This window comes from Monodelphis domestica, chromosome 1 (assembly GCF_027887165.1).
Source record: "Monodelphis domestica isolate mMonDom1 chromosome 1, mMonDom1.pri, whole genome shotgun sequence".
NCBI classification, from domain to species: Eukaryota; Metazoa; Chordata; class Mammalia; order Didelphimorphia; family Didelphidae; genus Monodelphis; species Monodelphis domestica.
The window spans coordinates 506,604,292-506,630,041 of record NC_077227.1 but is presented as its reverse complement, the minus strand read 5'-3'; the positions used below and the strand labels follow the sequence as shown (position 1 = coordinate 506,630,041).

Genomic DNA, 25,750 nt, shown 5'->3' with positions numbered 1-25,750 from the left:
TTTGGAGGAAAAAAAAATGCCTTTTTTTCTTCTCCAATACCTTAATAGCCTCTTGAATATCAGAATGTTCTTGTGGCTGGAATAATGACATTTCAGCTCTGAACACGCTGATGGTTATGGAAACTGTTGCTATGTAATGCCTACGATGAATCACAATACCAGGCAGACTCCTTCTGGGACTTTGCTTTGTGACTCCTTGCTAGATTGAAGACTCCTACCGCTAAATCCAACCTTAGCCCACGGGTTCTCTTTGATTGCTGGAAATACTGCCCTCTCATGCCCATCAGATTTGTCGTTTTATCGAACAATCCAAGATAGAAAGGACTTCCAGGGGCAGGAATCTTGAGCAAGCCCAGCCCTCCCTGCACCCAGTGAAATTTTCTAAAATGAAGGTTAGAGGAAAGCTCTCTCCCTCCCTCCCTCCCTCCCTCCCTCCCTCCCTCCCTCTCTCTCTCTCTCTCTCTCTCTCTCTCTCTCTCTCTCTCTCTCTCTCTCTCTCTCTCTCTCTCTCTCTCTCCCTCCCTCCTCCCTCCCTGTCTGTCTCTCTCTCTCCCTCCCTCCCTCCCTGTCTGTCTCTCTCTCTCCTCCCTCCCTCCCTCCCTGTCTGTCTCTCTCTCTCCCTCCCTCCCTCCCTGTCTGTCTTTCTCTCTCCCTCCCTCCCTCCCTGTCTGTCTTTCTCTCTCCCTCCCTCCCTCCCTGTCTGTCTGTCTGTCTCTCTCTCTTTCTTCTGGCTGCCATTTTTTTTAAACCTTCCATACTAAGTACTGGTTCCAAGGCACAAGAGCAGTAAGGGCTAGGCAATGGGGGTTAAGTGACTTGCCCAGGGTCATACAGCTAGAAAGTATCTGAGGCCAGATTTGAGCCCCAAACCTCCCCCATATCTAGGCCTGGTTCTCAATCCACTGAGCCATTTAGTGCCCCTAAGGCTGCCATTTTTGAGCAGTCACTGCCCATATCATTAGCAGTGTTGTCTGATTAGACACTGGAGGGAGAAGATGAAAGTGGCCCCAAGCTGGCTATGTGCTCCCATCTCTGAGCCTGAGAGTCATGGAAACAGAATGGGTTCCTTTGAGATTTGTGGGGCAATGATTTGAAAGAGAGGCTTGGTCTTGAAGCTAGAGAGGCCTTCAAAGCAAGGGTCTACTGAATAGAGAACAAAGAATTCACTGCCTGGCCAGCTTCCTGAGTTTAAGCAAGGTACCCTCAGTGTGGATGTTGGGGTACAGTTGTGACCAGCCAGGTGGTGGAGTGAATAGAATGCTGTCCTTGGGGGTCAAGAAGAACTGAGTTCAAATCCTGTCTCAGCCACTTACTAAGCTATGTGAGTTGCTGCAACTCCTGCCTCAGTTTCCCCAACTAAAAATAGGGAGAATTGTTGTGAAGACTGAAACAGATAATATCTTTAAAGTGCTTTGCACACTTTAAAAACATCGTATAAATGCCAGCTATTCTTACCACCATTATTATAATTTTCACAAATGGTTTGGGAGCACTGATCTCTGAGTGTCTCTTGGTAGAAGCTGATAAAGATTCCTGGCAGGTGTGTGAGCAGAGAGGACAAAGATACCCATCACCACAAAGAGCATATATCCCAAGCATCCAGAGCCCGATGAAGCTTTTGTTAACAATGCCTCCTGAGGAACCCCTTGGGCTCTGGGGCCAGTCTTAGAGCTGAGCCCCTAAAAAAAAGGTCTCTGTGTGTGAAGAATGGTGAGCTAATGAGACTCACCCAGAATAACAGAGGTTAGTGTTGGAAAGGACTTCAGAGACCATTGAGTCCCATCTTTTATGTTACAGATGAGAAAACTGAATCCTAGTGAGATCAACGACTTGCTAAATATCATACAGCAAATGGATAGAATCAGAATCTGAACCCAGATCCTGTCTCCAAATTAAGTGCTCCTTCCATTAAATAATATTACTTCTCTATTTCAGGCATGTTTCAAAGGAAAACCTGAGCAGGTGAATAAACTATGGTATATGACAAGGAGGGCCATCGCCTGTTGATTTTGCCACATCACTTTCTCTTCACATCTCGATCTTCATTTTAGTCCTACCGATTTCCCCCTACTCCCGATCCTCACTAGCACTTGCCTGGAGTAAGAGTGTTTCCAGCCTCAGTTTTCTCCCTCTTTCCAATCTACCCTGCAATTCTAGACTATTGTAGAGCTTTGAACATATCCTCTTCTGTCCATCACCATTCCATGGTTCCCCATTGCTTCCCAAATAAAGTCTAAATTCCTTAGCCTGAGTTTCAAGGCCCTTTATGATGTAAGCCAACCAAACATATCCAATGTGATTTCCTTCACAGATTTGATCCTTCAGCCAAAATGTAGTAATTGACAATCCCTAAAGCATGTGCTGTCCTGCCTCTGTTAGGACCATTTCCTATGCTTGCAATGACCCTTCTCTCTCATTTACCCCAACCTGCTAAAATTCAACTCTTCCTTCAAGGCTCCTCTCTAAATCTACTTTCTTCATAGAGCTTTTCCTTATGTTCTCAGTTGGACATAATCTCCTTCTTCCCTGAATTCTTGAGGGTCTCTGTTTGGATCTTCCTTATTCTATTCTAGTTTATATTCTATTTGTATGTGTGTGCATGTATATTGGAGGGAGAGATTCCCCTCTAGACTGTAATCATCTTAAAGGCTGAGACCTAGATATCAGCAGTGTGTGGTCCATTAGGAAGAACATAGGCTTTGGAGTCAAGAAGACCATCCTGGGTTCAAATCTTGGCTTTGACTCCCTGTGTGATAATGGGAAAATCACTATATTTGATCCTCCTTAGAGGCAGCCAGGGGGTACAGTGCATAGAACCTGGAGTCAGGCAGATTTGAGTTAAATCTGAACTCAGGCACTCTGTGCGACCCTGAGCAAGTCACTTCCCTTTTGTCTGCCTCAGTTTCCACAATTGCAAAACAGGGATAATTGCAACTACCTACCAGGGCTCTTGTGAGGATCAAATATGCTAATATCTGCAAAGCTTTACACTTAGTTGTGCCTGGTACATAGCAAGTACTCAATAACTGATTTTTTCCCTTCTTTTGGAGTCTTCATCTATAAAATTAGAGGGTTAGACTCTAGCTGTAGCTATAGAACTATGATCTGTATGTTCTTCCATTTTCTTCCTCTATAGCATCCATTCAGCATAGTGCTCTGCATTCAGCCAGTGCTTAATTTCAGCCTTGGAGAAGGAGACCCCAAACACCAGTCACTGTCAGAATCCTGAACCAAGCCAAGATGCTGGGGTTGTGGCAGGCAGGCTTGATGGACGTTAAAGAAGATGCTGGCAGTCAGGTTCTTCCCACTCCCTCCTCCCCACCTCACTGTCATCCTCAAATGGCCCAGCTGTAGGACTTTTTTTGTTTGCTGATGATTATACCTTAGAGATAAGAGTGCCTTCCAGATACACTCTTAATAAGGCGAAGGTTGATTGTACGTGTAAGTAATATCAGGCGCTGCTCATTTTGAATTTCTGTAATTTTCATTTCAAAGGGGAAATAAATGAGCAGGAGATGTCAAACATTTTAAACATGAAATACCTGGCTGCTTTGGGGTGAGAGCAGCACCCTCTTTAAAGCAGCAACAGAGAAGCCAAGGCATGAACACAGTTTCTTGGCTCCTTAAGGCATGGATGGCACAGCCTGGGTAGGGGGTGGTGGAGAAAGAACGCCTGGCTTTGAGTCAGGAGGCCCAAGTTCGAATTCTGATGCCGACACTTATAAGGACCCCATGGAAAGTCATTGTCTCTAAGCCCTAGTTTTCTTGTCAGTAACATGGGGATATTCAAGCTTCTAGTATTACTTCCCAGCTCATAGTGTTGTCCTAGATTCAACCTTCTCACCACCTTTTCAGTACTATAGAAACAACTATAGTTGATGTCATGATTATCTAGAAACCAGGCTAAGTTTGGATTTCTTGATTTGGCTACTGAGTCCACATTAGGGAGGGAGGTGGGAGTCTGGCTGGCTGGCGGGTCTAGGAGAGAGGCAGTGGGACAGGATCCAAGGCTGAGCGGCGACAACCACCGCACTGGGGGCCAATTTCTCTCCCTCTATCCTATCCAGTGCAGCTCCCAGCTCCTCCCCAAAGACCAGGGGATCAGAAGGTTAACACAGAACACTTATCAGCTCAGCAGCACTCTGAGCTTCATCTAAAAGCAATTACAGAAGGGGGAAATACATTCTGATTTTAATGAAAATTAAACTCCCTGAATATTCATGCCATCTCCAAATTGTCCTGTCCTTGCAACTCTCAATCAGTTAGGCAAATGTACATTTCAGTATTTCTAAAAAACAACAACAACAATCTAAGCACACAACAAAATCAGGCTGGCTTGGGGAAGGAGGATTAGGCCCCGAGACCCTCCTCTGGCTCAAGGGGAGCTTGACCTTACATGTGCTGCGAGGCGTTGGGGAAGAGTTGTGAGTACTGGGGAGCAGAGTCCTCGGGGCCATGGGGAGCAGCATGGCTGATGACCATCAGGACCGGCCTGTGTGGATACATCTTCTTGGAGGTCCGAAAGAAGCTCACACTGTCATTGGTGATCAGATCTGTGAGGTAATCCTGAAGGAAAGACAAAAGGGGGAGAGAAAACATTTGCAAGGGCCCTCCAAATGATGGAGGCTCTGGGCCATGGGAGGCAAGGGATTCTCAGGCCACATTTGGAGAGGTAGAAGCAACCTCCAGAGGCAATCTAGCCCAGAGTGTACCCCAATGGGAATTCTCTCACTACAGTACAAAGAACAAGAACAGAGCTTTCATTTGAGGCTCTCCAATGATGGGGAACTCATCACTTGATAAACCAGCCCATTCCACTCTGGGATGGCTCCAATGGTTTAGAAACATGTCTTTAGGCTGGAGTGAAATCTTCCTCTACAAATTCCACTCTCAGCTACTGATTCTGTTCTCTGGGGCCAAGCAGAACACATCTAATCCCTCTTCCACTTGACAGCCCTTCAGAAACCTGAAGACGGTTATCATGTTTTTCCCTACAACAGACTAGTGGCACAGTGATAGAATACTGGGAGCCAGGAAGACCTGAATTTTAATCCAGCCTCGGAAAATTCACTTAGCCTCTGTCTACCTCAGGTTTCTTACCTATAAAAAGGGGATGATGAAAATGGTACCTATCTCACAAGTAAGGATAAAATATATACTTATAGTTTATATATATGCATGTATATTCACACACACACACACACACACACACACACACACACACACACACGGCATGGGCACTGTACCCCCAGAAACTTATGCAAACTATTATCAGGGAAATTCTGTAAATCCTTGTGACTCCTAACCCAAACATCTGATAACTCCTATAAGACCCTGAGAGGATTATCCTCCTTGGATTGTCCTTTAGATTTAAGATGGACAGAGAGATGCACCTCCAGGCTACCCCTCGATACCATCGGGATGTATCTCAGACATCCATCTGTACCCTTAACTATGAGAGTCACCCCCTATGTCTCCAGGCTGACCCGGTCAGATGACCAAACCCCCCACTGAATGCCTGAGTGTTTACCCCTCTAGAGTCACCATGATACAGCATCACGTCTACACTGTTGTAAAGAGTATAAAATCCCCAGATTTGATGTCGTCTGGGGGATAGCCTTTCCATCCATGCTGTCCTCCCAAGGAACTGCTCCCCATCTCGCTGTTCCACCTTGCTACCCTTCTGGCCATTCTCAATATTACTTTCTAAATAAATAAATGTCTCTTTTTATTTTTAAGCTAAGTTTTAGAGTCTTGCATTCTTGCAAAAGGTATCCTTCCCGAACTCCAGGGGTACAACTTTAGTACCCCACAACACACACACACACACACACACACTCAGCACAGTATCTGGTACATAGTAGACACTCGATTAATGCTTATTTCCTTCTTCCTCCCCCCTCAAGCTTTTTCTCTTCCAGTTTCTTAAACCGAATGTATACCACATTATGGCAATGGGGAACTCGAGAGGGCTGGACTTAGGTAGACATGATTTTGAATCCTGCCTCAGATACTAGTAATGTGACCTTGGGCCAGACATTTAATGCTATGGGCCTCAGTTTCCTTATCTGTAAAATGACAGAGTTGAACTAGAAGACTTCTAAAGTCTTATCCCACTATAATCTGGTGATCTCAACTCAACCTCTTCATTTTCAGAAGTAGGAGATAAGTAAATGAAACTGGTGGGAAATCTGGGATAGGAAGAATGGAAGGGGTTATCTTAGGAGGCGGGAGATGCTCCTGTTCTCAAATTCTATAAAATCATAGGGTTATTGGCCATGGCCACTTTGGAGGCAGGGGGATGGGAAGGTGACCTCTTTAGCCTCAGAATTCTGGAACAGGGATTTTTCTTCTCTCTTGATGTGAGAAATGTGACATAAAACCCAAAGGCTTCCCAAAGGCATGATGGAAAAATGGCTTCAGGCTCCACTGGAGGGTTCAGCTGCCTAGGAATGAAGGGCTGGAGGGAAAGATAAGCTGCTGTTTCAACAACTGGTGGATCAATTCCCATTCAATCCAAATGGTAATCAGGGAGCCCAAGCAATGGCTCACTGTATTGACAGTGGCTTCCCCTACCATTGCTGTCAGGAGGCCCCCACAGAGCGACTGAAAAGCTCAGAACTTGGCTGACACAACTGAGCAACAGAAAGAAGGGAGAGATTTGGGAAAACAATTATACGAAGTGATGCCATGGCTAGAAATGGGAGCCGTACTATTCTGGGCACATGGTGGCTTCTATAGTGCAAAGGGGAAGGTTACTGCTATAAACTGAAAATAAAGAGAGACAGAAAGAGAGACAGACGGACAGAGAAAGAGGTAGGGAGGGAGAAGAGGAGGGGAAGAGGGAGGAGAGAGAAAGAGAGAAGTGATAGAGGGAGAAGAAAAGGGAGACAGTCAGAGAGGGAGAAGATGGGATGGGAAGAGACAGAGAGGAGAGAGAAATAGTGAAGGAGGGAGAGAGGGAATAAGACTGGTTTTTGGGGGGCAGGGGGGGAGGGAGTGTCATATAAGGATTCAGAAAGCAGGAGGTGGCATTAGAGCTGGTCTTTAAAGGAAGGCTAGAGTCTCAGGTGAAATAAAGGTAGAGGGAAAAGGAGGAAGATAATGGAGATAGATCACCATCATTCATTTGTTCAACCTGGGTTGGAATCTTGGCTCTCCTCTTTACCATCCCTGTGATATAAGCCAAGTCCTGCCTCCTCCTAGACTTTGTTTTCTCATCTGTGAAATGAGGGGCTTGACCTGGATGATCTTTAAATTCTCTTCCACCTCTAAATCCTAAGAATTGCATATTAAGTTGAAGACAAGCCAATGCTTACCACAGGGCCAGCCCCTGTGCCATTTGCTGTCTCTACCAAATAAATTACCAAATAAAGCAAGGGCAACCAGATGAATCCGGAGTATAATAAATGCATTGGGATGGGGGATTGAGTCCCATTCTGCCACCTTGTATCTCTATCTCTCACCTTATTTCCTCATCTGTAAGAAGGAGATAATAACACGTATATGATATATTAAGAGAAGGGAGCTGGATGCCCCCATCGACCCTAGGAGGTAGAGAGTATGTTATTATCCTGACTTTACATATGAGGATACTGAGTCTTGGAAGGAAATCTGAGTCAATGAAAATGCTATAAAATGTGACTAGACTCTTATTGTGAAAAAAATATTGTTTTTCCCAGGAATTTCAGAAATGTGTCTCTCCAAGGTGAGGCAGGCCTCCATAAAGACACTCAATTTCTTGAGCTTCTTTTTTTTGGGGGGGGATTCTTTGATTTAATTGGCTGCTATGATATTGACCAGTCACATTCCCTTTGGGGCCTCGGTTTCCTCATCTGTAAAATGAGAAAGTTGGACTAGATGACTGCAGAGGTTACCTTCGAGTCTCCATTTGGGATCCCAAGATCCTTTGTGTTAGAGGAAAGGGGACCTTGCCTTACATTTCCCCTGCTGGCAGTGGGAAGTTCTCTGAGACAGCCTTGCCCGCCCTACCCCAACCCTCGCCTCATTTTGCATAGCAGCGAGGGATGTTTCCCAGGTTACAGACAGGTTTACCCACTGACTCGGAGGCTCATTATCGCTGGGATCGTTAGCTGTCTGCAAGGTGCCAGCCTAGGGCCTCTTTGGTAATTAGGGAAAGGTCCAGATTGATGAGACTTGGACAACAGCAGCCAATGTAATGTGGGCGGTGAGGGATGAAGCTTGTTCAAGGGTGCAGGCAGGTGAACTCCCAGGGGAGGGAATGGAATCTGCCACACAAGTCAAGCTGCTGGTGATGAACATGCACTGCTGCTTCTGGGTCCGAGAGGCTCTGTGGCAAGCGGGGCATTTATTACCTCGGAGAAGAGGCCGAGAGGGAGTCTGGTCAGAACGGGAATTAGGATGGAGGTTTGGGAGAAGGGCTGTGTGCTCAATCCTGCTTGGGCTCAAGGAGAGCTAATCTTGATTTTGGTTAATTTGCACCCACTCAAGAATGGAAGGAGCACCTCCCTTGCGGGGTAGTGGAGGGCCACAGAAAGAAGAGCTCAAAGAGCTTATCGCCACCCAGAGACAAGAGTTGGATCACATAGCAGTGGAGAAAAAAGAACAGTGGATCCCGAGTCAGCAGAGACCTGGGTCTGAATCCTGGTTCTATGGCAGCTCTATGAGCCTGATCCCTAACCCTTTAATATCCTCATCTGTGAAATGGGGACAATAGTGCCGTGTACCCTACACCTTCACAGGGCAGTCAGAAGAAGTGTGCTTTGTCAACCTGAATGTAATACTATCATTAAGAAAAAATGCTCTCTCCAGATGCAAAGATATTGCAGCTTATATACTGCCAGGCTGTGGCTTTTGAGAATTTTTTGCCCCACAAGTGGGACAATGTCTACATGGAGATATCCAACATTTGTAAGGAATTTATAGTTACTTAACACCTTTTTGTATTAGATCTAAAAATAGACTTAGCTTAAAGTTCTAGCTTCAATATAAAGTAAAAACTAAGTCCCTTCATTGTTCAATCAGGAGATTACAACTTTATCTTCACCATAAAGTAAGATCTAAGTAGGGTGGAGTAATTTAAAGTTCATAAGACATTCCTGATTTTGTTAGACTAAGTAGGGTGGAGTAATTTAAAGTTAACAATTTAGAACTTCTGCCTGGTTCCCTTACAACTGCCCCTTGCAGGATGGTCAGTCTCCCTCCGAGGCATAAGGAATGGCAGCCATTAAAGCTGGAAAGGCTCATCAGTTTTAAAGAGGGGGGACCTGGAGACTGGGAGAGGGGACAGTGACTTCCCTGAAATCACACTGGGAAATCTGTGGCAAAGCCAATATTGGTCCAACTCAGATGACCCGAGTTCCAGGATGGAAGAGGGAAGGAAAAAAACCCAACACATTTCTCCTGATTACCTGGTGCAAGGTACATGGTGCTATTATCTCCATTTCACAGATGAGGATATTGAGGCTAACAGGTTTAGGGATCAGGATTCATGCTATGTGCCAGGCACTGTGCTAAGTGCTTTTGCAAATATTCTCCCATTTGATCCTCACAACAACCTTGTAAGGCAGATGCTATTATTATCTCCATTTTACATAAGGAGAAACTGAAGCAAGGAGAGGCTAAGGACCTAGCCCATGCTTACACAGCTAGTAAGTGTCTGAGGCTGGATTTGAACCCAGGCCTTCCACTGTACTACTTTGCTTCCTCTGGACAGGGCTCGTTCTATCCTGCCCCTAGAGTATTTGTAACCCTATCCTCACTAGTTTAAGGTTTGTTTTACAGTCAAACTCAAGGAGTCCTTGGGCATGAAGGGGATATGATCAAGGTGAATTATTTACTTCTGCTCCTGAGAGGTAGTTGGCAAAGTAGATTTATTTTAATTTGTTTTTCTCTGGGCGGATACGATCCTTGCCTTTGAGAATAAAAATATGATTCCAATGTGAGAAGCTCATTATTTTGCCAAGGGTAATTCCGAGCTTTTGCCTGGTGATGGCGGTGGTGATGGGGGAGGAAGCACAAATTACCGGCTTCAGAAGCCAATCAGAAAGGAAGAGGCCACTGAGCAGTCGGAGGAACAAGGCAGGAGGCTCACAGAGGAGGATGGTGCCTGGACCAGGATGCTACAAATGGGGGCACCACTGCTGGGAATGCAGGCTGTCTCCCTGAGAGTGGTCGCTGTTTCATCCTGTGTAGCTCCATCTCTGGCCCCTAGGCACGGTGCCTGGCACACACAGGGGCTTCATCAATGCTTATTTATTGACTGCGAGGATATAGAATGCCGGAGCTGGTAGGGATCTTTGAACAAAGAGTACAGAATGTGAGAGCAGAAAGGGAGCTTAGAGCATAGGGTGTCAGAGCCGGAAGGGAACTCTCAATTAATCTGGCCCAATCCCCTCATGTCTGCATCTGAGAAATGGGATAATAGTACCCTGTACCTGACCCCTCCTGCAGGGCAGTCAGAAGAAATGTGCTTTGTCAGCCTGAATGTAATACTGAGATAGAGGCTATCCTTATGAAAAGTGCGCTCTCTGTATGCAAAGATATTGCTGCTTACCTACTCCAAGCCCCCACAAGTGGGAAGCTGTCTACCCTGAGACATCCAGCATTAGAACTTCTGCCTGGTTCCCTTACGGCTGCCCCTTGCAGGGTTCTGGGGACAGGTTCTCCCCAAGGCACACGGAATTATAGCCATTTAAAGCTGGAAAGGTAGGAAGTGACCTGCTCAAGCTCACACCATCCATCCCTGGCAGAGCAGGGTCTAGAACTTGTGACCCCTGGAAAAACCCCAGCAACTTCTATTTCTCAGGCAGGACGGGTGAGAAAGGCCCCTGGCGCGGGTGGGCTCGGAGGCCGTGGAATGCTGGGAGCAGAGAACTAAGGCTAGAAGGGACCTCGGAGGCCAGTCATCTGGCCTCCCCATTTTACAGAGGAAGACCCAGACCTAGGAAGGGAGGCTAAGCACACTGAAGTCATTCAGGGACAGTCAGAGATGAGTTGATGCAGGCGTCTGAACTTGGCTTCCCAGGCCCAGCGCTCTCACTTCCTGGACTAAGCTGCCCTGGACCCAGGCACAAGGCAAGCAGAGGAAAATTCAAGGGGATGGAAGCGTTGGTTGGAACTGACTCCTCCAAGTAAAAGTGGACGAGCACAGTCTCAGCTCTTTCAGGTCTGTGCGGCTCTCCCTTCCCTGAGCCTCGCTGCCTTCCTGCTGGGCCCCCTTCCCCCTAATGAGCATCCCCCATCAATAATTTATCTACATCAATAAATCAGAAGGCGCTACAACCCGTTTGAGGAAATTGCTAGCTTGTGGCTCAGAGCAAGTGAATGCATTTTGTTCCAAGTAAATGTGGTCCTTGCTAAGGAGCCCTGCCAGCGGGAGAGACGCTAAGAGCTCTCAGGAAGGAGAGCGGAGCGAGGAGGATGCCAAAACTGGAGCCAGTGACAGCAAACCGGACCGTAGCTTTCCTGGACGCTCCTGGCTGCAGAGCCTGGGGAGGCGCCTCCTAGCATCCCTCCGGCCCCGGCTGCAGAGCTATCTCGTGGGCAATGAATAAACCGGTGGGTGAGGGAGGGTCTGGGCCCAGGTTCAGGAACCAATGCAGGGTGGCTCTCGGGGTCTCTGTATCCTTTCATGTCCTTGGGTATTTGGTTGGACCGCCTAGGACGGACTAGGCAACTCTCACGGTTCTCAGGGTCTCCCACCGATCCCTAGATCTGGGACCGAGTTCCTCTTCAGCTAGGGAAGCCAGCAGCGTCATTGCCACTATTCCAGCAATGGGGCCCAATGGGAAGACGCTCTGCCCTCCACCATCGGCCAAACCATACCCAAATCAGAAGGACATGAGGTTGGCCATCTTTTACCTTCTGAAACTTCCTGGCCAGCGGGCCTCAGTGTTCTCGTGGATCCTGAGGACAGGCTCCGCGAGCCTGGACTCCGCCTCCCTGGCTAGTCTAACCTTCTGGGTATGCCCCCCCGCCCCCCCCCAGCTAGTATCGTGGCTGCCATATTTCTTTTGCAGTCTGCTTCTGTTGGTGAGAGGATGCTCTGCTGTCTGGCCTCTGCTCTGTGACAGGAGCCTGGGGGCTCAGAGAGGGACTCACCCATTGGGGGTCACACAGCCTGCCTGGGTGGGAGGCGAGACTCGGAACCCCAATCCTGCTGACCCGAGGCCAGACCTTCTTCTCTGTCATCATTTCTAGTCTAAAAAGCCTTGACTCCTTGGATGCCTCCCCATGACTCGGAGGCAGTCCTGGCTTCCCTCTCAAAGGTTATGGCAGTGGATCTGGAACTGAGAGGGGAGATCAAGCAGGAAAGGACCCAAGGAGAAACCTAGTGACAGACTGAGTCTGAGGGGCCTGCCAATTCCTTCTTTAAAAAAAAAATATATATATATATATATATATATGTGGGGCAGCTGGGTGACTCAGTGTATTGAGAGCCAGGCCTAGAGACAGAAGGTCCCAGGTTCAAATCTGGCCTCAGACACTTCCCAGCTGTGTGACCCTGGGCAAGTCACTTGACCCCCATGGCCTAGCCCTTACCACTCTTCTGCCTTGGAACCAATGCACAGTATTGACTCCAAGAGGGAAGGTAAAGGTTTAAACATATAAAAAGAAAAAAGAAAACCTCAAATGGGGTCATGAAGTGTCAGGTACAATTGAAAACAACTGAAAATGGTGTAAGGAATGGATAGTGATGAAATTCTGGACTCTTTTGGGGAGGCTGAACACAGTGCATACAGTAACGATGCTGTGCCATGCAAGCTTACATAGTACTTGGGAAATGACAAAGTGCTTTCCTTAGAGCGACCCCAGGGAGGCAGAGGGCTCAATTAAATTAAATTAAATCTCAATACTCTGGTGGGGCTTTCAGTTGATGAGTGTGGACAGGCCCCACTAGGGCTCAATGCCCCCGCCTAGGTGGCCGTGTCCCGCGTGATTCTTGTCGGTCTTGGCAGGAATCCTCTGGGGAGGAATGACGCTGGTTCCTCATCGGAACGAAACCCCAGGTCTGATTCCTATTTCTTTTCTTTTTTTTCTTTTTAACCCTTACCTTCCGTCTTGGAGTCAATACTGTGAATTGGCTCCAAGGCAGAAGAGTGGTAAGGGCTAGGCAATGGGGGTCAAGTGACTTGCCCAGGGTCACACAGCTGGGAAGTGACTGATGCCAGATTTGAGCCCAGGAGCTCCCATCTCTGGGCCTGGCTCTCCATCCACTGAGCCACTCAGCTGGCCCCTGATTCCTATTTCTTACCTGGTAGCCCCCAGCAGGATTCACTGGAAGGAGAACGAGACTTCTTGAAAAGAAGGGAGAGAATTGGGATTATGAGGGCCAAGACTGTATCCTCCTCACCTCTCTTCTAGTGGGGAGACTTTTGGTGTTTAGATGGAACTAGATGTTCCAGAGGCTGCTTCCAATTTAAGAATTAAGAGATTATCTTTTATTTATTTACTGATTGACTGATTAAGAGATTATTTTTCAAACCTTTACCTTCCTTCTTGGAATCAATACTGTATATTGGCTCCAAGGCAGAAGAGCATTAAAGGCTAGGCAATGGGGGTTAAGTGACTTGCTCAGGATCACAGAGCTGGGAAGTGTCTGAGGCCAGATTTGAACCCAGGACCTCCCATCTCTAGATTTGGCTGTCCATTCTATGAGCCACTTAGCTGCTTGCAAATTAGGCAATTTTGTGTTGAGAGTGACAATGGTAGCAATGGAGAAGAGGAAAGGAGATGAGAGATATTAAGAAAAAATGGAAATATATATATTTTTGACAGATCCTGATGAGTGACTAGAGGCAGGCCACGAAGGCCAAGGGAAAGTCCAAGATGGCGGAGGTTTTGGTTGGTGCAAAATAGTCCTCTAGCCACGGAAGCTCTTCTGTTGCAGGTGAAATGAAGCTGAGAGGCGCCATTTTGGCGGAACCTACCTTCGAGTAGTCGAATCCATGCTTCTCCTTCACCCCATTTCTACAGAGTGTGTAGTTATAAAATCGTGAATTTTTCAGGAGTCCAACCCATTCCTTCCAGCCAGGGGGCACGTAGGAACCGTTGTATTCATTAAGGTACTTTCCAAAGAAAGCTGGGGAGAAAGAAGAAGCGAGAAGGAAGAGGTCAGGTGGGAAGACAGGCTCAAACCAGCTGAGCTCCAGCTCCCCTAATTAAGATTCCTCTCTTGTCCTCCCCAATTGTATTTATCAAGCTCTCCTTGGCTGGAGGCATTCCTTAAACAGACCTCATCCCTGGGGAGTTTTGGATCTCCGAACTAACAGGGGAGAGAAATGGCTGAGGTGCCCCCCTTAAACCCAACTGCGTTTTAGGGGTCCAGAACAAATAGCCATATTTTTTCAACTTGGATTTAAGCTGAACTTGACTATCTGGGCTATGTTGGGAGGGGCTGGGGATGAGAGGGAAAGGATCTCCTGACTTGGGAGTCCAAGGACCTGGGTTTGAATCCTGCCTCAGATATTTACTACCTGTGGGACTTTGCTTTTCTGGGACTCGGTTTCCTCATCTATAACATATAAGTTGGATGAGTCAGCCTCTACTAAGGTCTCTTTGTCCCCTAAATCTAGACTCCCATGATCTCATTAGATGTTCTCTCTCTTTTTTTAAACATTAACTTTCTATCTTAGCACCCATATTTTTTTAACCTTTACCTTCTATCCTAGAATCAATTGTACATGTTGATTCCACAGCAGAAGACTGTAAAGGGCTAGGTAATGAGGGTTATTTGACTTATTTAGGATCACAGAGCTAGGAAGTGTCTGAGACTGGATTTGAACCCAGGACCTCCCATCTCTAGGCCTGGACCTCAATCCACTGAGTCAACCTAGCTGGCCTCTAGTATCAGTTCTAAATCAGAAGAGTGGCAAGGGCTAGGCAATCAGGATTAAGTGACTTGTTCAGGATCATACAGCTAGGAAGTGTCACATTTGAACACAGGTCCTCCCAACTCCAGGCCTGGCACTCTACCCATTGTGCCACCTAGCTGCCCCTCAGAATAATGTTTTTAAATTTAAAAAATAAATTTAAAAATTTAAAATAAGTATTAAAAAAAAAAACCCTTACCTCCCATCTTGGAATCAATACCATGTATTGGTTCCTAGGCAGAAAAGCAGTAAGGGCTAGGCAATGGGGGTTAAATGACTTGCCCAGGGTGACACAGCTGGGAAGTGTCTGAGGCCAGATTTGAACCCAGGACCTCCTGTGTCTGAGTCCGACTCTATCCACTAAGCCACCCAGCTGCCCCCCAAAACAAGTGTTTTTAAAACACATAGGATTACAGAGGAAACTACCAAAGTATAGCCATCAAAATTTTTTGTTGTTGTTTTTACGTTCTCAGACCAAAGGTTAAGAGCTCTCACTCTAAGCTCCCTTTCTGGCTCTGGCATTCTATGCTCTATGTTTTGGCCAAGGTCTCTCTTAGCTCTGTGCCCAATTCTATAAAAATAGCTCCCTGCAGGCCCATCCTAAGAAGGGACGCATGTGGTTTTACGGACACATCATGGCGACAGGTGCCACGCCTCTGCATCTCTCTCCAGCCCGGCCACCTTCCTGAGCCGGGCCGTGCAAGGGACGAGGCCTCTGGAGCTCTGGGACTGGAGCAGCCCGAGGCCAGCAGGGACTGTCCCCTCCTACGGGGCCCTGGGAAGGAGGTCAGAAGCCCAGGACGTGGTCTGGAGAGAGGCGGGGGCGTGGGAACCTTGGGGGGGGGGGCTGCTGGGTAATTCTCTGGAGAAGCCCATTCTTGTTCCCAAGGGGCCCCTGCTGGCCTTGTCCTGGGTCCTGAAATCCCCACCAGAGTCCACTGTTTCCCTCCAAAGGGATCCCCCCCAATGAAGTCCATCCGTCCCAATGACAAATCATTGTGCACCATTTTATATGGTTATTTGGCTATCACTTCTCAAAGGACACGGGGCAGAGTCGGAGAAACGGGGGAGAAGGGAGAGGAAGAGAAAGAAAATGATCTTGTGATCTTATTGAATAAGTCACTGACCCCTCTGGGCCTCAGTTTCCCCCTTTGGTGGTTTCTAATTTATGATTCCATAAAAGGATTAGAGCCATATAATTTCAGAGTTGGAAGGGAGCCTAGAAGTACGTCAAGTCCAACTTCTCTTACTTCCTACAGCATCTCAGCAGGCTCTCCTTGAACATCTCTAGTCACAGGGAACTCCCCCCCCCCCCCCAGGTGGCTCACTCCATTGTAAGTATTTTAGTTGTTTGGAAATCCTTCCTTAATTGTGCCAAAGTCTGCCTCTGAATATCTGTTTTTTTCAACTCTTGGCTTTTGTCTTTGAATTGATAGTATGTATTGGTTCTAGTAAAGAAGAGCAGTAAAGGCTAGGCGATTGGGCTGGAGTGACTTACCCAAGGTCATACTGCTAGATAGGGTCTGAGGCCAAATTTGAACCCAGGGCCTCCTATCTCTTGGCCTGGTGCTCTATCCACTGAGCTACCTAACTGCTCCTCATTCTTTTACTTTTTTAAAACCCTTATCTTCTGTCTTAGAATTGATTCTAAGTATGAAGAGTAGCCAAGGCTAGGCAACTGGGGTTCAGTGACTTGCCCAGAATCACATGGCTAGAAAGTGTCTGAAGCCAAATTTGAACCCAGAAACTTCCACCTCTAGGCCTGGAGCTCTAACCACTGTACTACCTGATTTCCCTTCATTCTTTTTTTTTTTTAACCCTTACTTTCTGAATTAAAATCAATACTGTGTAATGGTTCTCAGGCAGAAGATAAGGGCTAGACAATGGGGGTTAAGGGACTTGCCCAGAGTTCCACAGCAAGGTAATGTCTGAGAACACATTTGAACCCAGGACCTCCTACCCACTTAGCCATCTAGTTGCTCCTCTGAATCTCTTCTACCTAGTTCTAGAATAAGCTTAATTCTTCTTTTGAATAGTAGATCCTAGTTATGTGAGGGCAATAATCATGGCTCTTCCCAACTCCTTGAATCAGGGCTAAGAGGAAGAGGTTAAAAAATAAAAGGAGAGAGTGGGAGAGAGAGAGAAGAGGGAGAAGAAAAAGAGAGAAAAAAGAGAGATATGAAGAGAAGAGGAAAGAAGAGAAGAGAGAGAAAAAGAGGAGAGAAGGTGGAGAGAGAGAAGTTGGAAAAGAAAAAGAGAAAGAAGAGAGATATGAAGAGAGAGAAGAGGAAAAAAGAGAAGAGAGAGAAAAAAGAGAATGTGGAGAGAGAGAAGAGGGAGAAGAAAGAGAAAGAAGAGAGATATGAAGAGAAGATGAAAGAGTAGAAGAGAGAAAAAAGAGGAGAGAAGGGGGAGAGAGAAGGGGAGAAGAAAAAGAAAGAAAGAAGAGAGATATAAAGAGAAGATGAAAGAGAGAGAAAAAGAGGAGAGAAGGCAGAGAGAGAGAAGAGGGAGAAGAAGGAAAGAAGAGAGATATGAAGAGAGAAAAGAGGAAAGAAGAGAAGAGAGAGAGAAAAAGAGGAGAGAAGGGAGAGAGAGAAAGACAGAGAGAGAGAGAGAGAGAGAGAGAGACAGAGAGAGAGAGAGAGAGAGAAACAGAGACAGAGAAGAAAGAGGAGAAAAAAAGAGAGAGGGGAGAGAAGAGACAGAGACTGAGAGCGCTTACTATATGCTAGGGGCTTGAGAAACAAATACAGACAAATGAACTATTCCCTGCTTTCAAGGAGTTTTGTTTCTGGAGGTCAGGGTTTGGGGGGAAGAGTAGAGACAGCATGTGCAGTTCTAAATTCCACAAAATCAGAAGGGATGCAAAATAAATGCAAAGTAATTAAGGAGAAAAGGCAGGCAGCTGTGGGTAGGTAGTTGACAGGCTCAGGGAAAGCTTCATGTAGAAGGTGGTGCTTGGAGAAAGGAAGCAAGGAGAGCAACCATCCCAGGAGAGAGAGAGAGAGAGAGAGAGAGAGACAGAGAGAGAGAGACAGACAGACAGACAGAGACAGACAGACAGACAGAGACAGAGACAGAGAGAGACAGACAGACAGACAGACAGGCAGGCAGGCAGGCAGACAGGCAGGCAGACAGGCAGACAGAAAGACAGACAGACAGACAGGGAGCCAGTGCCAGCCAGAGACATGGGAGAAAGGTTGTCAATGTATCTGAGAAGGCCAGCTTGGCTCCTATGGCTGTGTGTTCCATATTACATATAAAGATCTCATATATATATATATATATATATATATATATATATATATATATATATATATTATAGTAGAGGCATGGAGAGGACTTATAAACCAAGATGCAAGAACCAAGGTTCCAACGGAATGTTCCCAGGAGTGGCAGTTGGGGCTTTTGCTGGCCACACTGAGAGGAGGAAGCTTGGCTTTGGGACTTTGTCTCTGTCTCTCTGACTCGGGGTAGTGGAAGCTGATAAGAAAAAGAAACTTGGCTTTTGAGTTGGTGGTCTATATGAGAGTTGAGCTGGCCAGGAGAAACTGAGAGACTTTGAACTTTGTTTTTCTTTCTGGGGTTGAGCTGAGAGACCTTGAGGATTTTGTGAGAAAGAAGAAAGAAGATTTAAAAGGCTGTTGTCCTCCATCTCCCTGTCTAAGAGTCACAGTTTGTGACTGGACTACTTTCTCAATCCTTCATTTAGATTAGGGAAATTCCTCATCCCTCTTACCTCAGTTTCCCATTCTGTTATCCCAATAAACCCCTTGACTGAGAAAGCAACTAGAGTATCTTTACAGTTCACTCAGGAGGGAGGGAAGAAGCAAAAGGCTTCAAGAAGATTGGGAGGTGAGGGAGGCAAAAGGAGAGGCTTGGTTAAGGGAGGCAGTGAGGGAGGAAGGAGGTTAGGAAATAGATTGATCCATCAGCCATCAGTAGGGATCAATAGGCAGAACCCCAGAGCAGTCCCGTGTAGAGCATTTCCTTGTGTATCAGTATCCCCGTGTGGCATCCCTCAGCATTTCTCATTCCTCCCTCCATTATAAATAAGCAGTTTCAGGTTCCTGTAGCAGTGCTAGTCAAAGCCAGAAAACAGCAGTCATTGCAACAAGAAAACAGTTTCCCCTTTTTTCAATCAATAGTAGTTTCTCTCAGTTTACTTATTCTATTTCAAGATGCCAGAAAGATCAATTGGGATTGGGTTGTGAAGGACTTTGAAGCCAGAAGATTTTACTAGTTATTTATCAAACCGTTACTTCTGTCTTAAAATTAAAACTAAGTATCTGTTTCAAGACAGAACAGTAAGGACTAGGCAATTGGGGTCAAGTGACTCACCTAGGGTCACACTGCTAGGAAATGTCTCAGTTCCAATCTGAACCCAGAACCTCTCAACTGCAAGCCTATCCCCTGAGCCACCTAGCCTCCCCTCATTTTATATTTTATCCTAAAGGTGGGAAGTGATGCTCATTTTCAAACAATCGCAGAATGTTAGAATAGGAGGGTATCTTAGGGGTCATCTGATAACAGCCCCCTCACTTGACATATGTAGACCCAGGAGTCACCCAGGAAGTTCGTGCCAGGGCAGATATGAGCTCCAACCCCATCCTTGGAGGCCGGTGCCGCTATTATACCCCTTTTACAGATGAGGAAACTGGGGCAATGGTCCCCATCCCATCCACACACCCTGACTCGGTTCCTGACATCTGGATAGCTGTTGGGGTGAGCCCTTTCCTTTTATCATTCAGAAGGGCCCACATGCTTCGTTTTACGGATGGGCCAGATTCAGCTCCCATTCTTAGGGTGAGCTGCCTTCCCAGGTCTAATGCTGCCAGCTAGTGTATCTCCTTAACTCCCCAGCTTGGGATGCTGCCCTTCTACCAGGCAGGCTTACTCCAGTATGTTTTGGACCCAGCCCTGTTTTGTGGGGCGATACATCTAAGAAGGCCGAGTTCTATTCCACAATATGACTGTAGATCTAAGGTTCAAAGCAGATAGGCCTGAAATAGTCCTCCCAGCCCTCTTTCTCCCCCACCTCCTTTCTCTGTCTTTGTCCACTAATAAACACGCCTCCTCTCAGTAGAGAGGAGAGGGCCTGTGGATGCAGATTGTGGTACACTCTCCAAGATGTGGTTGGGCCCTGTGTCTGCTGGTTTGCCTTAAATGTTTTTCCTTATTGCAAGGGAAGCCTCGGTTGGAGTTCAGTATGTGGGCTGTGGGATACTGAAGGCAATAACACACGCGCACACACACACATACGTGGTGGCTGGATTAGGGGTCCCTCACAAAACCATGCAATCAGGGCTAGAAGGGACCTCTGAGGTCACTGAATCCAATCCTGACCTGAGCAGAAACCCCGCCTATGGACATCCCCCCATGCTTAGCCCTCCCTGAACCATACCCAGGGAAGTCAGGGTGGGCTTCAGTGCACAGGGGCCCAGGGGCCAGAACAGTGGCTGAACAGCTTGCTAATGGGGAAGGTTCCGACTTCTTGGAAGTCAGCTCTGCCTCTGTTTGGTTGTCGGGAGTCAGAAAAGGAGCCAGGCACAGGACTTTCATTTGCTTCCCCAGCCCAGCTCAATTCCTTCTTTCAGTGGGTTGGACACGACCCATCTGCCCGCGCCATGTCCAGGGAGGCTGATTCATGAGGCCACGGGCCTGCATCCTTTTGGTTCATCGGGTTCTGGGATGAGCTCCCTGCCTGCTTAGGAAGAGCTCCTGTTGGCAGAGGAGATGCACCGGCCCCGGGGAGCCACTGAGGGCTCCACAAAAGCACGGCTTCCCCGCTGCAGACTCACCCTGCACAGGGAACAAAGGATGGCCAGGAACCTGCTGTGGAGGTGCAGGGGAACTGCGCTGGAAGGTGGCAAGGACGGTGGCCTGGATTGCCCTTTTATCTTTCCCTGATGGCCACCCACTTTATTAACAGGCACCCTGCACATGCTCCGGACTGTGACTCAGGATGCTGGGGTGGGACCTGCCTCTGTCTCTCACTCTTGGGTGACCATGGAGTACCCGCTTCCCTTCTTTCTGGTCTGTTTCCTCATCTGTGGTGGGTGGGTCTGTTTCACTACTCTCTAACTTCCTTCTAGCCCTAAATTTCTGGAAAATCTACAGAGTAGACTTAATGCTGTAGATCCTAGAACTAGAAGAGAATGATAGTAAATCCTAAGAAGAGCTAGAACATAGAATTCTGAGCTAGATGGGACCCTAGAAGAGGGGCTGGCAAACGACAGCCCTTGGGCCAAGTCTAGCCCATAGCCTGTTTTGGTACTAAAGATAGAGAAGCCATTCTTAGCTCACAGGCTGTAGGAGGTCTGGGCTGTAGTTTGCCAACTTCTACACTAGAACACAGTACACTAGGGACAGAAAGACACTAGGAACATAGAATGATAGAGCTGAAAGGGGCCTTAAGGATTGTTTGAGAAAGGCAGAAAGAACACTAGATGGTTCAGCGGATTGAGAACCAGATCTAGACAGGAGGTCCTGAGTTCAAATCTGACCTCAGATACTTTCTAGCTGTGTGACCCTGGGCAAGTCACTTGATCCCCATTGCCTAGCCCTTACCACTCTTCTGCCTTGGAACCAATACACAGTATTGATTCTAAGATGGAAGGTAAGGGTTTAAAAAAAATAACAAAGTGCTTTACAAATATTATAGCCCAATTTTATCCCCAAAACAGCCCTGGGAGGTGGGTACTATTCAGATCCCCATTTTTATAGATGAGGCAGATAAAGATTTTTTTTTTAAGTGACTTGACTAAGGTGGTAGAAATACTATGGCCCAATGCATTAAGAGTCAGGAGACTTGGGTTCTAGTCCTTGATCTGACACTGACTTACCTATAGATAAGTTGGGCTTCTACCCATCACGAAAGTGGGGCTTAAAGTCCCCATTCTCTGTCTACTATGCAGGGTATTGTGAGGACTCTGTGAGAAAATGAACTGGAGATCACTCTGAAAGATATCACGTCCTATATTATTCTAAGGTATTATTTACATCCAGACTCCCTTCCTGTTCATCTTTCCAAAGGGAAATCCTCGACGCTATGAATTGGCCTTAAAAGGTGGTTTCATTTGAGGCCCTTTAATAAACTCTGACCTATGGAAAGTGGGGGTGGGAGGGGACAGGGCTTGCCGGGGCTCTCTTCTTTCCTCTAATTCCTCCTTGTGGGCTAGGTGAAATCCTGCCAAGAGAGAATTATCACACAGTCCCAGGCTCTCCTGTTTTCCTTCACACACACCCTCAGCATCTGGGATCGAAACAAAGGCACCGAAGGACATCGATCACAGAGCTCCAAATCATAGATGGCGCAGACTGAAAGGGGTAGCCTGACTCCCTTATTTGACAGGCAGGGAAACTGAAGCCTGGACTGGCCCCCAACCACACAGGGTATGTGAACCAAAGCCAGGTCTCCCGATTAGTCAGTCAATAAACATTAAGTACCTGGTGGCTTTTCTTTCCCAGTACCAGTTCCTCTTACCGGCTCTTCCTCTCCCCCAAACCTCTGTTCCCTTCCTTTGTTCTTTCTCTCCAGTGTTCTCTCTCCCTTTTCTTCCCTTTCTACACTTGCCTCCTCTCTCCTTCTCTCTCTGCTGATGAAACATGCCTCCTCTTCTCTGAAGGGAGGAGACAGACTATGGAAGCAGAATAGTTATTGAAGATGTGGCTGGCCCCTATTTTTTTCCCCTGGTTTTGCTTCAATGTTTTTCTTTATTGCCAGGGAAGACTCAATTGGAGTTCAGAATGGGGATAAAGGATGCTTTGTGGAATACAAAAGGCAACAGTACACACACACACACACACACACACACACACACACACACACACACACAATTTTGAATGGTGGTTGGATTCCAGGCATAGTTCTTAGCCTTACTTTAGTGACCTGGGGATTGTGGTTTCCTTTGTCTGGCAAATGATTTTTCCCAACCTTTATTATTATTATTATTATTGTTTTTGTAAAACCCTTACCTTCCATCATAAAACAAGTTGGTTCAAGGTGGAAGAGCAGTAAGGGCTAGGCAATGGGAGTTAAGTGACTTGCCCAGGGTCACACAGCTAGGAAGTGTCTGAAGTTAGATTTGGCCCCAGAATATCCCATCTCTAGGTCTGGCTCTCAATCCACTGAGCCACCTAATTACCCTTTCAACCCCTATTTATCTATCTATCTATCTATCTATCTATCTATCTATCTATCTATCTATCCATCCATCCGTTTGCCCATCTGTCCTTCCTTCCATCCATCCATCCATCCATCCATTTATTTATTTTACACACAAAGAAACAGAAGTCCAGAGAAATCAACTAACTTGCCCAAGGCCAAATGGCCAATCTGAGTGATGGTAAAACTGGCCATTGAGCCTAGGCTGTTATAACTATAAGAACAGAACAGTTCCTATTGTTTGCCTCCTCATGTTGGTTCTAGCACCCAGCGAGCCCTTTGGCGAAGCTCCCCTCTAGCCAATGAGAGAGGAGCCCTGCTAGTGGCTTCAGCACTTGGCCCTGGAAGCATTAACCCTCTTCGATAAGGGGAAATGAACTGACAAGTACTTTAGGTAACACGTCTCCATATTATGGGAAAACAGAGCCTCTGATGCCCTCATGGGCCAGACCGTGATGTAAAGTGTTTCCTGCTGGCTTGTTTATTCCCTTCACTGCTCTATTTTTCATCCCTGTTACCTATTTTTCCCCAAATTAAATGATGTTGCTGAATCATTCCGAGTCAGACAGGCAAAGTGAGCTCTCTCATGGTTATCTTTCCAAGCCCTGCATTCTCATTGAAATCATTCCCTAGGAAGGAGGGAGGGAGAGAAGCTGGAACTCAAAATATTTTTTTAGAGAATGTTAAAAAATTTTTATAGGTAATTGGGAAAAAATGTTTAGATATAAAAAATATAAAGTGCAGATCTGACCATGTTACCCCTATATATAGGCATAATATGTATTCAATAATTTTATAATTATGTATAATAATACATAATAATGTATATATTATCATAATAGAATAACATTATATAATATATAATATTAATAGCTAACACATATAGTGCTTAAAAAAATCTTGCCTTTTTCCTTGGAATTACTACAGTGCATTGATCTCAATCTAGAAGAGCAGTGAGGCCCCAGCAATGGAGGTTAAGTGACCTGCCCAGGTTCACATACCTAGGAAGTATCTAAGGCCAGATTTGAACCCAGGACCTCCCATCTCCAGACTTGGCTCTTGATCTACTGAGCCATTCAGCTGCCCTCACATAGTGCTTTAAGGTGTACAAAGTGCTTTACAAATGTTACATCCCATTGTATCATCTGGGGAGGGAAGATGCTCTGACTATCTCCATTTTACAGTTGAGGAAACTGAGGCAGATGGTGACTAAGTGACTAGCCCAGCGTCACACAGCTAGTAAGTGTCTGAGGCTGAATTCAAATTCAGCTCTTCCTGACTGATGGCAAATGGATCTGTGCTTTGGCAACTGTGACCCATTTATTAGACACACTACAGTCAGCTCTGTGTGCTAATTAATGTAGAGCGGTGGCATGAGTCAACCTAAAGTTATTTATAGGATTCTGTTATTAGAATCTGTTTAACCAGCGCTTTGCTTTGTGCGCTCTCTCCCGATGGAGTGTGAGCTCCTTGAGGGCAGAGACTGTCTTCTGCCTCTCGTTGCATCGCTGGGGCTCAGCACGATGCCCGATACCTAGTAGGTGCTTAACAAATGCATGTTGACTGATTAACTCTCTGCTCGGGTTTGGGGATGAAGGGCAAAACTGACAGTAAGGAGAAGGAAAGCCGTTTGTTTTCTTGCTGGCTCACTCCTTCCTCGGGAGCTGTAGGTAGAAAGGGGGATGATCCAAATTCAACAGAGATGGGGAATGTTTCCAAGACCCCAGTCTTCTCAGCTTGTAATCTGTCCCACCCACAACTAGCTGGGTGCCCCGGGCAAGTAATCTTCTCTCTGGGGATCTCAGTTTGTTCTTTGGCAGCAAGGAGGGTGTCTTAATGGCCTCTTAAGACACCCCGAGCTCTACTAAGCCCTGTTCCAAGGTCTCATTCAACCCTGACACGGTGCGACCTAACAGTTCTCCTACTTCTGATATCCTTGGTTCTCAGGACCCTCTGAATTCTGGCATTCCGTATGGCCCACAGCACACATCATCTAACAGCAAGTTGTTTTGATTGAAAAGTCTTTTCCTTGGTTGAGCTTCTGCTAACTTGTAGGTTGCATGTCTCAGAAGATGGAATAGAGGAAAATTGCCCTTTGTATCATCCCTCCTCAGAGATGGAGGGAGAGCAAAAGGGGGAGAGAGGGATGGAGGGAGGGAGAGAGGGAGAGAGAGAGAGACAGAGAGAGACAGAGACAGAGAGACAGAGAGAGAGACAGACAGACAGACAGACAGAGACAGAGAGAGACAGAGACAGAGAGAGACAGAGGGAGAGAGAGAGAGAGACAGAGAGAGAGAAAGAGAGAGGAGAGAGAGAGAGAGAGAGAGAGAGAGAGAGAGAGAGAGAGAGAGAGGGAGAGGGAGGGGGGGAAGAGGGCATTAGAGACAGGGAAAGAGAGAGGCAAAGGGGGGGGCAGAGAAAGGGGGAAAGAGAAAGGAGAGGAGAGACAGAAAGAGAGAGGGGGTGAGAGAGAAGGAGAGAGAAACAGAGACAGACAGATAAAGACACACACATACAGAGACAGAGACAGAGGAGGAGAGAAAGACAGAGACAGGGGGAGGGAGACAGAGAAAGAGTTGGCCCCAAAGTCAGGAAAACTCGAGTTCAAATCTAACCCGACACTTAATAGATGTGAAACACTGATCAAGTCACAACCTCCTTAAACCTATTTCCAATTCTATAAAGTGGGTATAAGAAGAAGACCTACCTCTTAGGTTGTTATAAG

General features: G+C 46.6%; 1 protein-coding gene across 4 annotated transcripts in view; it reads right to left on the bottom strand.

Annotated features, from left to right (window-relative positions):
• The window catches only part of SULF2 (sulfatase 2), a 138,222-nt gene that overhangs the window by 36,968 nt on the left and 75,504 nt on the right, over positions 1 to 25,750 (bottom strand). For all 4 annotated transcript variants that reach the window (XM_056812988.1, XM_007475775.3, XM_001379265.5 and 1 more), the window contains exons 4-5: positions 13,914 to 14,065; positions 4,397 to 4,566 (exon numbers count right to left, since the gene is read on the bottom strand). In XM_056812988.1, the coding sequence (XP_056668966.1) occupies positions 4,397 to 4,566; positions 13,914 to 14,065 (322 nt within the window). The remainder of the gene's footprint in view (positions 1 to 4,396; positions 4,567 to 13,913; positions 14,066 to 25,750) is intronic.